This window comes from Kogia breviceps, chromosome 18 (assembly GCF_026419965.1).
Source record: "Kogia breviceps isolate mKogBre1 chromosome 18, mKogBre1 haplotype 1, whole genome shotgun sequence".
Taxonomy (NCBI): Eukaryota; Metazoa; Chordata; class Mammalia; order Artiodactyla; family Physeteridae; genus Kogia; species Kogia breviceps.
The window spans coordinates 54,715,963-54,729,302 of record NC_081327.1 but is presented as its reverse complement, the minus strand read 5'-3'; the positions used below and the strand labels follow the sequence as shown (position 1 = coordinate 54,729,302).

Sequence of the window (13,340 nt, the reverse complement as noted above, 5' to 3'; positions counted from 1 at the left end):
TGCCCCGTGGGGGAGCTCTGGTGTGTGTGCACCTGTGCATGGGTGAGTGCATGTGCGTTCCCGGTGACAGAGTGTGTGTGTGAGCTTGTGCCTGCTCGGCCCTCAGGGCCCGGACTCCCAGGACAGTTCATCCTGGCCTCCTCCTGGCCGCGGCGGGTAGAGGCCGGCTGCTCGGGCAGCTGTCTTGCTCAGCTGTCCTGCCCGGAAGCCAGCAGTGGCAGCCGTGCGCTCTCTGCACCCGGCCAAGCTCCCCGCCCGCCAGGAGACCTGGGCAGCATCTGTCCCCCCAGCCCCTGCTTTCCCGCACAGGAGCCACAGGACCTTCCTCCTTTCCTCCGCACAGCCCCAGTGGCACAAATCCTTCCTCTCTCCACCCCGACACACCCAGAGCCCTGGGCCCACAACCCCAGCTCTTACAAGAGGCCTCAGGGAGGCGGGGTCGTTAAGGGCAAGATGGTCACAGAGACCCCTGCACCCACTCTTGCCCCCCTGCCACTTTAGTCCATTTTCCAAACTGCAGCCCCAAGGTTCTCACAAAAGGCAGCTCTGATGTGTCACTCCTGGGTTTAACACCCTCCTGTGCTTCCCTCATTCCAAGGAGAAAGGCTGAAATCCTCCCCAAGGCTTCAAAGCCCCAGCCCCACCCTCCAGCCTTCTCTTGGACACACCACTCCAAGCTCCAGTGCACCAAGGCCTTTTATACCTCAGGGCCTTTGCACAGGCTGTGTCCTCTACCAGGAGGGCTCTGCCCTTACTCTGCATCGAGTTCACACCTGCTGTCCTTCAGAGAAACTCACCTGGACCCCCAGACCGGGTCCGACCAACGGTTAACACTCGCTGCTCTGCTCCCTCTGGGGGCAGTTACCCCAGGGGGTGGATTCATTGTATCTTTAATTCACTCTGAATCTCACAGATGTTGAATACACACTTACTATGTGCCAGGCGCTACGTCTGAGGCTGAGGACACCATAGCCAGCAAAGGCCCTGTCCTCACAGAGCTGACACCCTTGGGAGAGAGCGTTCACGCAGACCCCGTGATGGTGGAGAACTCACTGCTCCAAGCCACCTCCTATACTGCATGTCGAAGCCACAGAGCAGAGTCCCTGCCTGCCACGTCCCCTCCTGGGTCCTGGGCACCAGGTCTACGGCCTGACACTCAGTGGGTACTCAGTAAATATTGGGAAAATCAATGAAAGAATGAACAAACGAAGCGAGTGAAACAGTGGTAATTACTGCTCAAGCATCCACGGTGCAGGCAGAACCTAAAACCACCAGCAGACCATTATCAAGCACCTGATGTTTTTGAGGCCAGCGAGAGCACACAGGGTTCTGCACTGTCGGGGGCCAACAGAAGCATTCAGGTTAACATGGGCATCCTTTAAAACTGGGGGGGGATTCCCTGGTGGCGCAGTGGTTGAGAGTCCGCCTGCCGATGCAGGGGACAAGGGTTCGCGCCCCGGTCCGGGAAGATCCCACATGCCGCGGAGCGGCTGCGCCCGTGAGCCATGGCCGCTGAGCCTGCGCGTCCGGAGCCTGCGCTCCGCAATGGGAGAGGCCACAACAGTGAGAGGCCCGCGTACCGTAAAAAAATAAAAAAATAAAAAAAATAAAATTGGGGGAATTCATTTGTAAGTGACGCTTATCCAAACCTCCAAATGTTAAAGGAGATAAAAGCCCAAACTTGAAATAATCATTACCACTATATCAGTTTTAGGTCACGATTCTAATGAAATATCTACAAAATAACTCTCTGGCTCCTCTAAAAAGAATGTAAGCCATGCTTTCAAGCAGCGGTTCACTCACCCGAGCGTGCGTCAGAAATGCCCTGGCGGGCTCCTTAAAGCGCGGTGGGCCCACCCTGGCGTCCCATCCAGTGGGCCTGGCTGGGCCGAAGAATTTGCATCTCTGACAAGCTCCCAGGTGAAGCTCGTATTGATGAGGGGCCCGCACGTCGAGAGCCGCGGCACTCACTGAATCTCTCGTAGCGTTTGTGAACGGGGACCACTCCTGTCCTGCCTGGGCAGACGAATAAACTGAGGCCTGAGAGGATACGTCATTTCCTCGGGGCCACAGGCCAGCAAAGGGCAGGACGAGGCCTGTTGTTGTCACCAGCACTGCCTCCCGGGGGCAGGATGGGAGGCGGCAGGAGGCAGGGACTTCAAGCACAGTCTTTGGCCGCCACGCCCCTTCTTTCTCCCAGGAGGCCTAGCGGCTTCCTCTGGCCCCACCTCTTCCAGGTGCTTCCCACGTGACAGGAAGAGGTGTGTTTCCAAACTGCAGGCTCCTCCCCCAACAGCAAGCCTGGGGCCTGCTGGGGCCTGCCACGTTGTAGGAGCTTGTGCTGAGCCCAGCACACAGTGGGAGCTTGTGCTGGGCCCTACACACAGTGGGAGCTTGTGCTGGGCCCTACACACAGTGGGAGCTTGTGCTGGGCCCAGCACGTAGGTGGGGACTGACACACAATAGGAGCCTGTGCTGGACCTGACACACAGTAGGAGTTTCCCCTCAGGTCTGGCACACAGTAGGAGCCCCCACTGGAGCCGGACACATAGTAGCGGCTCTGTGAGAGCTTACTGAGCCAAGCTGAACCATCTGATCAAGAGAAGCCAATGTTTCCATCACTAATAATGTTTTGACAAGCTGGCTTATCAGGTTATGGGGCTTCTGGGCCAGTAGCATCCCCTCCCCCTCCCATAAGACCCACTTCTAGCCCGTGAGTGACAGCGGCTGAAAGTGTGTAGCCATCAACCTGACCTCAGAATGAGAGAAGTGCAAGCTGAGTGGAGGAGCCCAGGTTGACAGAGCTGAGAAAAGGATGCCCCTGAGAAAGTCCACAAGGCCTCACACATTTCTGGAACAATCTCTGTGCAAGGCAGCTTTTGAACTATGGGAAAGTATTATCTGTTCAACAAAAATAAATTAATTAGAAATAATATATTGAAATTCCACACCCAGGACCTGCCCGGCAAGGACCACTAAGGCCCCCCCCCCCCACACACACACCCAATTGGTCCATGTCGAGATGACCCCAGGACAGTCCTTCTGACAGTGTCACTTATGCGATCTGGGCGTCTCTCCCCATAGAAAATGTTTTCAGACTTTGTGACCATTGAGATGGTCTTCCATGCCAAAGCAGTGGAGGTATATTCCAGACCCTGGAGAGCTATGACCTGGAGAGAGATCTGGAGGTGGGTCACAGACATCCCATCTCCTATTTGGGGGGTGGGGCTGAATTGGAGGTTGTTTTTGTCTTTTTTTTTAATTGAAGCCTAGTTGCTTTCCAATGCTGTGCTAATCTCTTCTGTACAGCAAAGTGACTCAGTTTTACACATACAACATTTTTTAAAATATTCTTTTCCATTATGGTTTATCCCAGGAGATCCAATATAGCCCCCGGTGCTCTACAGTAGGACTTTGTTGTGTGTCCATTCTCTATGTAATAGTTTGCATCCACCGACCCCAAACTCCCAGTCCATCCTTCTCCCTCTCCCCCTCCCCCTTGGCAACCACAAGTCTGATGTCTCTGTCTGTGAGTCTCTGTTTGGTAGATAGGTTCACCTGTGTCACATTTTAGATTCCACACGTAAGTGATATCTTACGGTATTTGTCTTTGTCTGTCTTCACTGACTTCACTTAGTACGATAATCTCTAGTTGCATCCATGTTGCTGCCAATGGCATTATTTTATTCTTTTTTATGGCTGAGTTGTTGCTTTTGTCTTGACAGAAGCAGTTTTTCTTGGCAACATTCTGCAGTTTCTCGAACTTTGAAGGCTCATTGTAATGAACTGTTTTAAACATCTGCCCCTGGGCACCGAAGCAGAGGTGGGAATTTCCCCAACACCGTCTCTCTGGACCATCCGCGTTCATCATCACCTGGGTGCTTAAAAACAAATGAATCAACAACAAAAAGCATCTCCAGGCTGGTGCCTGCTGTACTTCGGAGGTAGACAGACTGCTCATTACCCTCACCTGATGTGATCAGGATCTAGAAAAAGCCATCTGAGTTACCTATGATGTGCTGTACCACACCTCTTGGTGCAAAGCAGCGGGTCGGGTCGTTTATTAGGATTATCTTCTGTGGCTCTGGGGCTGGTGGGTTCAGCTGGGCTGTCCTCACTCGGGTCTTTCTACCAGTCCGTAGCTGGGGCCGGAGCTGTTTCCAAGCCTTCCTCACCCGTGTGTGGTAGATGATGGCTGTCATCTGGGTCCAGGATGGGCCACGTGATTCGCGGAGTTCAGGGCAAAATGAAGACGGTGGCCCTTTGTTCTATAATTATTAAGAATTCCAAGGTGGCAGAGTCCTTCTGAGCTGGGGGCCCTGGGCAACTGCAGGAGCTGTACCCCAGTGAGGCCCATCCCGTCTGGGTCTGCAGTGGGGGTCTGCAGCCTGAACAACTGCCCACGGCTTCTCTGTGGGGCGCGGACTTCCTCACACCGTGGCAGCTGGTCCAAGAGCGAGCGTCAGAGAATTACACTGTGTCACCTTCTGTGACCTATAACCTCCGAAGAAACTGAGCATTCTGTTCCTTAGAAGTGCGTCGTTAAGGCCATATTCAAGGGGAGGAGAATTAGAGTCCAGCTCCTGATGAGAGAAATGTCAAAGAATTTGTGGATGAGCTTTAAAACCATCACAGGAGGGTCGATGGAGATTGGCTGGGCTCTGGTGCATTCACTCAGCTCTACTCTATTTTGGTTGGGGGGCAGTGTGATCTCTAATCTTCCTGCATGACTGTGGACATGTTACCTTGCCTCTGGACCTCAGTTTTCCCATCTGTAAAATGGGATGACAATGCCCACTTACCCTCTGCAGTAGATCCTATGGAATAAGAAACAGGAGACTCCTAGGCGGACCTGGTGTAGGTGGGGGGGGTCCCTGCAGTTACCTGTGCACCGGCCATCTCGTTCCACGTCTTTCTTTCCCGCTGGCATCCCTTTCTTCGTTTCCCGACCGGATCCAACCCTCCTGGCGGGATTTTAGAGCCACGATGCGTAGAGTTTATGGGCGTTGTGACGCTCGGCTGCTCACGGACACCACCCTGTCCCCGGCTGGCCCGTGGTTTCTCGCCCAGGTGAGCACTGGGGTGGGGCGTAGCACCTGTGACAAAGTGAAGAGACCAGAGACCAGAGGCCGGCTGAGAACTCAGGTCTGAGAAGGGAGTGCTGCTTGGGGAGTGGGAGGGTGGCCCTGGATCTGACCTGGACCTGCCTGAAGCAGACTCAGGGAACCCCAGCGTGGTGAGGGGCGTCTCATGCTTTCTGGATAATTCTCTTGAAAGGCAGCAGAGGAAGTATGGTCCCCAGCCGGACTGCCCTGGGTCCAAACCCACTGCTCCCAAGCTGTGTGACCCTGGGAAAGTTCCTTAACCTCTCTGTGCCTTAGATTCCTCACCTGCAAAGGGGGCCAATGATAGTAACCCCCTCAAAGGGCTGTGGTATTAGGCGAACACATCTACCCGAAGCATTTAAGAAACAATGCTGTCACTGTCGTTACTATTATCGCTGTTGTCGCTGTGATGATGATGACGATTTTGTCATTGTTGTTGTTATACACCGTTTTCAGTTAGAGCGCCCAGAGCGCCATGCGGAGCCAGAGAAAAGCAGCAGCCAGTGAGGACAGCTCTGCAGAGGAGGACCCCGTGGAGGACCTCAGGGGACAGGGGAAGGGGCTCCGTCAGTAGGACGAGAACCCCCCAGTCAGGAAAAGGGGGCTGAGGCTCGATGCTCGGAGGCTCCGCCGTGTGCAAGGCCCGCTTTCCTCATCTGTATGGCAGGAATCATATCACTCAGCTCACAGGCCGCTCTGGGGGTCAAGGTGCCCAGAAGGACACCTGGTACATAGCAGGTGTTCAATAAACGGGGGTGCATCTCACCCTGACTCCTGCTGGGTCTCATTTCCTGTTTTATGACTGGGCTTCGGGCTGTTTAAGCCTGTGTTAACGTGTGTTACCGAACCAAACTCGGGTCCGTTTGCCTGCGTGCAGTAAAGCCGAGTTACTGACACCGGGTTGTAGTGAAGGAAGGGCAGGATTTATTGCAGGCTCCAAGCAAAGAGTCCAGACAGCTGGTGCTCAAAAGGTCCCAACTTCCTGATGACTTTCAGGAAAGGTTTTTTTGGTTTGTTTTTTTTTTTTTTGCGGTACACGGACCTCTCACCGTCGCGGCCTCTCCCGCCGCGGGGCGCGGGCTCCGGATGCGCAGGCGCAGAGGCCACGGCTCACGGGTTCCCGGATGTGGGATCTTCCCGGATCGGGGCACGAACCCGGATCTCCTGCATCGGCAGGCGGACTCTCAACCACTGCACCACCAGGGAAGCCCAGGAAAAGTTTTTAAAGACAGGGTGAGGGAGGGAGGCTGTGGGGTGCGTTATCAGCTCTTGGACATTTTTCTTTTATTCTTTTTTTTTTTTTCAGCTGCACCGTGCGACTTGTGGGATCTTAGTTCCCCAGTCAGGGATCGAACCCGGGGCCCCCTGTAGTTGAAGCGCAGAGTCCTAACCACTGGACCACCAGGGAAGTCCCTTGTGGACATTCTTCTGATTGGCTGGTGGTGCGGTCACTGGGCAGCATCCAGTTAACTTCTTCCACCTGTGGGGTTTCTGTACCTGCAAAACAGCTCACAGGACATGGCGCAGAATATTATCTATAGCCCTTGAGGAGGAACTAAAGGTCCTTGGCTTTGTTTAATGGCTGAACTCTTATTATTTTGTGTTGCTTGACTATTTTCCTTAGCTTCTGCATTTTCTCATTTCTCTGATTAAATTTATTCTTTGGAACTCAGGGAAGGCCTGGAAGCTAAAGTTTTTCTACTAACAAGAGGCAGGTGGAGGACATTGCAGGGGCGGGGGGGGGGTGGCGGGTCTGTCCCGGGAAAGCCGCATAGACTCCTTATTGGTTGCCGGTGAATCATCTCCCAGGGCTGCCCTAACAAAGCACCACACACGGGGGGCTTCAGACCACAGAAATCTATTCTCCCTCAGGCTGGAGTCCAAGATCAGGGTGCTGGCAGGGCTGGTTCCTTCTGGGGTCTGTGAGGAGAATCTCCGGGTGGTTCCCAGGCCATCCTAGGTGCTCCTTGGCTTGTAGACACATCACCCTGATCTCCGCCTTCATCTTCACATGGCATCTCCCTGTGTGTGTCTCCGTGACACATCACAGAAGTGGAGGAAGGGTGGGGGTCCGCAGGCTCAGCCGCCTGCCCGCCTGGGCCCCCCGGGCGTGCACATTTGAGGAGCAAATTCCTGACGGTGGCTGTGGGGGCATCTGAGCTCTGGGTCACTCGGCTCTCAGCACACCGCCTGCTGCCTCCTAGAGACCTCTGCCAGGGAGAGGACGTCCTGCAGCCGTTCAGGATAAACGCTATGCTCTGGAGCCAGCTAGCCCCTGATTTCATTCCCCACTGCGGGTACCATGATTTCCTCATCAGCAAAGTGGTAAACAAAACCTTCCTCGAGGCTGTGGCCAAAAGGGAACCCTCCTACACTGTTGGAGGGAGTGTATTATAAACTGGTGCAGCCACTACGGAAAACAATATGGAGGTTCTTTACAAAATAGTGTTACCACACAATCCAGCAATCCCACTCCTGGGCGTATATCCGGAGAAAACTAATTCAAGAAGATACATGCACCCCAATGTTCTTTGCGTACTATTTACAATAGCCAAGATACGGAAGCAACCTAAATGTCCATTGACAGATGAATGGATAAAGATGTGGCACCTATATACAATGGAATACTACTCAGCCATAAAAAAGAATGAAATAATATCATTTGCAGCAGCATGGATGGAACTAGAGATTATCACACTAAGTGAAGTAAGTCAGACAGAAAGACAAATATATGATATCACTTACGTGTGGAACCTAAAATATGACACAAATGAACTTATCTATGAAACAAAAATAGACTCACAGACATAGAAAACAAACTTATCAGGCTTCCGTGGTGGCGAGCGCAGTGGTTGAGAGTCCGCCTGCCAATGCAGGGGACACGGGTTCGTGCCCGGTCCAGGAAGATCCCACATGCCACGGAGCGGCTGGGCCCGTCAGCCATGGCCGCTGAGCCTGCGCGTCCGGAGCCTGTGCTCCGCAACGGGAGAGGCCACAACGGTGAGAGGCCTGCGTACCGCAAAAAACAACAACAACAAAACAAACAAACAAACTTATGGTTACCAAAGGGTTAAAGGGGGTGGCATAAATTAGGAGTATGGGATTAACAGATACAGACTGCCATATATAAAATAGAAAAACAGTGTCCTACTATATAGCACGGGGGTATCTTGTAATAACATATAACGGAAATAAATATGAAAAAGAATATGGATATGTATAACTGAATCACCTTGCTGTCCACCAGAAGCTAACACAACATTGTAAGTTAGCTATATTTCAATAAAAAATTAAATTTTAAAAAACCCAAACCTTTCTCATGGGATCATTGCAGGATTAACGTCTTCGCCACAGTGACTTTTATTTCCCAAAATCCAGCTCCAAGGCACCTCCTCAGGGAAGCCCACCCTGATTCAACCAGGAAGGATACTCACTCCAAAAATAACTAAAACATTCTATATTTCCTATATAATAATTTATAAAATAAACTTATCATCGATTGTATTATATATCATTACACTTACAGCCTTTATCTGTTATATTTTTTTACTCTAAGCATATATGTGTGCACATGCACACACAGACACGAACACACAAATGTACCTTTTTTTAACCTCAGTTGTGTCTGAACCCCACTGATAGTTTCTGAAGGAAAATGACCTTGCTTCTTCATCTTGTGGTCCTGGAGCCTGGTGGCGCCTGGCACATAGTAGGGGCTCATTAAAGGTAAGTTGACGGCACAAGGGGCCTCTCCCCTCCCTCTCTGGCCCCAGCACCCCGAAGAGACCAATTGTTCCCAATTCCGGGGTTGCGCGTCGGCCAGGAGCTTCCCTGGCTCTCTCTCTGTGCATGGTCGCTTGGGAGTAGGGACAAAATTCCTCGCCCCTCTCTTTGGGGCCCAGGAGGCGGGAGGTGGGGTGAGCAGGGTGGAAGGAGCATAACTTTTGGGGGTCTCTTGCTTTCAGAGTCCCAGGCGCTGAGGACAAACCCAGCCCACTGGTCCCCAGTGCAACTCACGGAGGATCTGAGTACAGGAGAAAAGAGAGCACCTGCGGTCATTTCCTGTGACATTAAAAGATGACTTCGTGAGTGAGAGGCTTGTTCCAGATATGGAAAGAGGGGAGATGCTTCTTTAGGGGAGCAGGAGCGTTTGTGGCACTGCACAGGGGAGGTGGCTGCAGACAGAGGTGCTTGGCATGAATTTAAGGGACAAAAGTGTTACACGATCAGGGTGCCCTGGAAGTCTCAGTAGTTTTAAGCGTCAGTGAAGTCAGAAGTGGAAAGGTTACAATTTACAAAGAAACACCATTTGAATGCCTAATTGTTTAGGTTTCTTTTACATTTAGTGTCATGAATTTTGCAGAATATGTTTTAAATGGATTCCTATAAAACTTAGAGAGAAGTTTGATCGTTTTTCTTTTTCCTTAAATGGGCAGGACCCTTCCTACAGGTACAGCTCCCAGGTTGATTTATTTCCTCATCGGGACAAGGAGGAAAGAGATTGGAGTGAGAAGCACGTTTGCATTTCTCGCAGGAACCGCCTCGGATGGGTGATGTTTTCCCTCCCATTATACGGATGAAGAAACTGAGGTTCAAAGAACAATTTGGCAAAAGGCACGCAGTGGGCTGGTGGGGAGGTAGAACGGGACCCAGGCTTCTTTCCAGGGCCACCCCGTGCTCCTCGGGGTCCCTGCTGCCTTCAGAGGGGTCCTTCCCTGGCACCAGGAGTTGCCTCTGAATCCAGCCCCTGGCCTTCAGCTCCTGGCCTCTCCTGGCACCAGAGGAAAAGTCAGGTGTGAAGGCTTCTACCACCCGGGCCGGTCCTCCAGGCTGGGTGGGAGAACCAGGGACACGGCGGTCCGGCCCCCGCCCCACTGAGCATCCGGGCACATACCCCAGCCCATCTCAGGCGGCCAGGCCAGGGCTGGGGGACCTGCCTGCACCGTCGCCCTGGGAAGCATCCCACCCCGGGGCCCCTGGAACTGAGTCCACTCCTCCGGGTACCAAGGACACTTCTAGGCCCTGTGCTGGTCCTCAGGCTCACCTCCCAGATCTGTTAGTCTGGAGACTTCGAACACGGCTATTGACCTCTTATAAGCAGAAAAAAAGAAAGCCCAACGTTTCACAAAATACGTCTGTCAAGCCAAGTTGTAAGGGATGATGAGGGTGTCCTGTGTGTGTCAGGCAGGGGTGGCGATCGCGTTCTACTCACAGCCCCACGACCCCCAAAAGCACGAAGTGAGGCAGCTGAGGCTCAAAGGCAGGACCAGGATATCAGCTGGAAGGGGCGGGAGGCATCCTGGAGGCCAAGGCCGCTCCGTTCACTAACACACCCGCGGCGGTAGCTCAAGGGACACACCTCTACCCATCGGTTTGGCCACGACACACACACACGTTTGCACAAGACCCAGCTGCTCAGCCAAAGTGGGGAGAACGTCTATCTGACCCTAGAAAAAGGCGTTTTTCTCTGTCGTCACTGAGAAGATTGCAAATTCTGGAAAAAAAAAAAAAAAATGTGCTCACGGACATGTGAAAACAAAAATTCAACAGATTGACTTCTTTTTTTTTTTAAGATAATTTATTTCAGTTTCTGCCTTCTGACAATCTGAGGTGAAATATAGAGACGGGTTTTGTTTTTCTTCACAGGAAACAGATTTGATTTTAGCACTGTTCTGAGAGCTCGACCTTGAAACTTTCTCCCCCTGAAAATATAGTTTGTAGAACATCCCCTCGTGGGACACGAAATTGCATAAGTGTACATATAACAAACACACCTGCATCACGGACCCCGACTTCTGGGCCACTAAGGGCAGTGCATGGATACGGCCAAGGCAAGTTCAGGTCCGAGACCAACGGGTGGGAGAGAAACAGGGGATGCACGTGGGAGACCCTCCTGAAGCCCCAGAGGCCACAGTTAGAACCACGAAGCTCTCAGGCTGACACGTCTCAAGGGGACGTACCTGCCATTTGAGTTCGAGCCCTTCCTACTGTTCAAAGGGTCAACCCGTCCGTCTCCAGGCATCCACGGGAACCCAGGCAAGCCTCCAGCACAGCGACAGATCAGGGCCCGCGTGTGCAGCCGGTGTGTGGGGGCGGGGCCTGCCGAGCACTTCCCCTTCGTTTTCGCGAGTGCACCATCCAGGACCAAGGTGGGGACAGGCACAGCCCCCAGGGTCCCAGGGGCGTCACCGGCAGGAGCCCTCCTTCCAGCTCAGCGGCCCCGTCCCGGCCCCGCAGGAGGGCACCGAGCGACAGCGCCCCGGGCTGACCCTGCAGGACAAGCGAGGATGCAGGGCCGGCCCCGCCGGCACAGAGGTCCCGCGGGAAGCAATGGGAAGATGGGGAAACCCAGAGCATCCCGACTCGCTCCTGGAAGTGACGGGCTGCTCCTCCTCCAACAGTAACCACGAGCTCTAGAGCGGGGGCAGTGTCCCCTTGAGCCCTGGGGACACAGCCAGGGGGAAGGCTCCCCCCGCAGCCCTCCACGCATCTCACGCTCAGACAGACCGGCCAACGCAGGGGCACGGGCCAGCGCCAGGACACCCAGGCACGAGGTGGGCCGGCCACCCGAGGCGCTTGCTGGGGAGGGGCTGCAGGGACGTGGTGGCAGAACGAGGCCGGGGGGGCCGGCCACGCGGAGGGTCTTGGCGTGGGGGCTGCTCCTGGGTGGGAACCGTCCGGAGAACCCACGCAGGCCTGTTCCCGGCCACCGGGCGACAAGGACGTCCCGGGACATGTGACTTGACTAAGGCCTGGCTCCAGCCCAGGTCTGAACGTCGCACACCAGCCAGTTAGGGGCACTTGTCACCGATGCCATTCCCCTGTATGAACTCAGCTTCAAAGGCTTTTCTAGCGAAACTCACCCTCAAGAATCGTAAAAAGGAATCAGTGATTTGCAGGAAGACGGGGAGATGGCTGAATGGCAGGAGAAGTGGTTCAAGGAAACTAAAAGGCCGGCGGGGGGGGAGCGCCACGAGAAGAACCCCGGGACCGAGGGGCCGTGGGCCTCCAGCCCCGCAGCTCTGCCTGTGGCTGAGGAAGAGGGCGGCCGGGGGTGACCAGCCTGGGGCCGCCTGGCTGCCACCCATCCCCCGAGGCTGGTGCTGGGCCCTTGTCCCCCTGCTTCCCAAGCTCCCGACTGTGCTGGCAAATGACTCAGGCCCCTGGCTGCCCAGCTGTCTCAATGTAAGTAATTTGGCCATACGGCTGATCTAATCGCACCGAGCTGCCGGGATCCCCCCTAACTGAAAAGCCAACTCATCGGGGTGCAGCCGCACCCAGGAAGGTCAGGCTTGTAGCTGCAGCCCTGACTGCTGCAGCAGTCAAGGTCATGGTCACCTGGGTTCAACAAAACTCCTCGCAAGCCCCTTTGTGGCATGAACGCTGGGCTTCTCACACCGGCAGGCTGCAATACCAAGCGCTCTGGGTGACAAACTAACCCACTGAAAACAGCCGACAGAAAAGCAACCCTCAAGGCTGCCACCTTCTCTCCACCACAGTGAACTTCACCGTCTAACTGGGCAGGGAGAGGTGAGTACAGGCTCCACTGGTTCCAGCTCCCGGGAAGGAGGAAAGAGAAAGGTCAGGCGGCACCTCTGACTCCAGTCCTGGATCTCTGCCCTAAACCCAGCGTGGGGCTTGCCCGTGACCCTGACCGTCCCGGGTTTCACTAGGGCACAAAACGCGCGAATTGGACTCTCTCCAGCCCTCCTTTTGGCTACTTAAGAGCTCCTTGGTCTGCTTTTTTCCCCTTTTGGCAATAGGAAAATCATGGTCTACTCCCTTTCACTGTGCGAACGACTTACAACATCAGAACTTGGTTCTCCTGCCTTTGATTAAACGCGTGCACACAGTAGATATGATCTGAATACTAGCACAGCCCCTCTTAAACATCTAACAATATTTTGCTAAAACTGCAACAAAGGCTGAAGATGTACAAAGCCACATCTCGACATCATCCTGTTTCCAAAGCAGGGTACTTTTTACTTGGGAGAATTCGCTGTTTTGGGCTCTTTACGACTCATAGCCCTGAAGGGCAGACAGCAGGAGACTGAAATGCCATTGTTAACGCAGGCCTTCGAAGCTCCTCGCTTGGGACCCTGAACCTACTGGGACTGGAAACTCCCCTCGTGGATATGACCCGATGCTTCCTGCCCCAAGCCTAAGGGTCCTGAGTTTACAGGGAGGGCCACCAGAGCTCTTTCTCCAAAGCCTCCTGTGTGTACGGCGGGGCGA

The 13,340-nt window shown here is 53.8% G+C and overlaps 1 protein-coding gene across 1 annotated transcript in view; it reads left to right on the top strand.

The window, feature by feature from the left end:
- Window positions 1–5,679, top strand: part of CIBAR2 (CBY1 interacting BAR domain containing 2) — a 45,718-nt gene extending 40,039 nt beyond the window's left edge. The window contains 4 exon segments of the mRNA XM_059043823.2: window positions 3,085–3,145; window positions 3,148–3,187; window positions 4,971–5,070; window positions 5,566–5,679. Of these exon segments, the coding sequence (XP_058899806.1) occupies window positions 3,085–3,145; window positions 3,148–3,187; window positions 4,971–5,070; window positions 5,566–5,679 (315 nt within the window).
- Window positions 5,680–13,340: the final 7,661 nt, after the last annotated feature.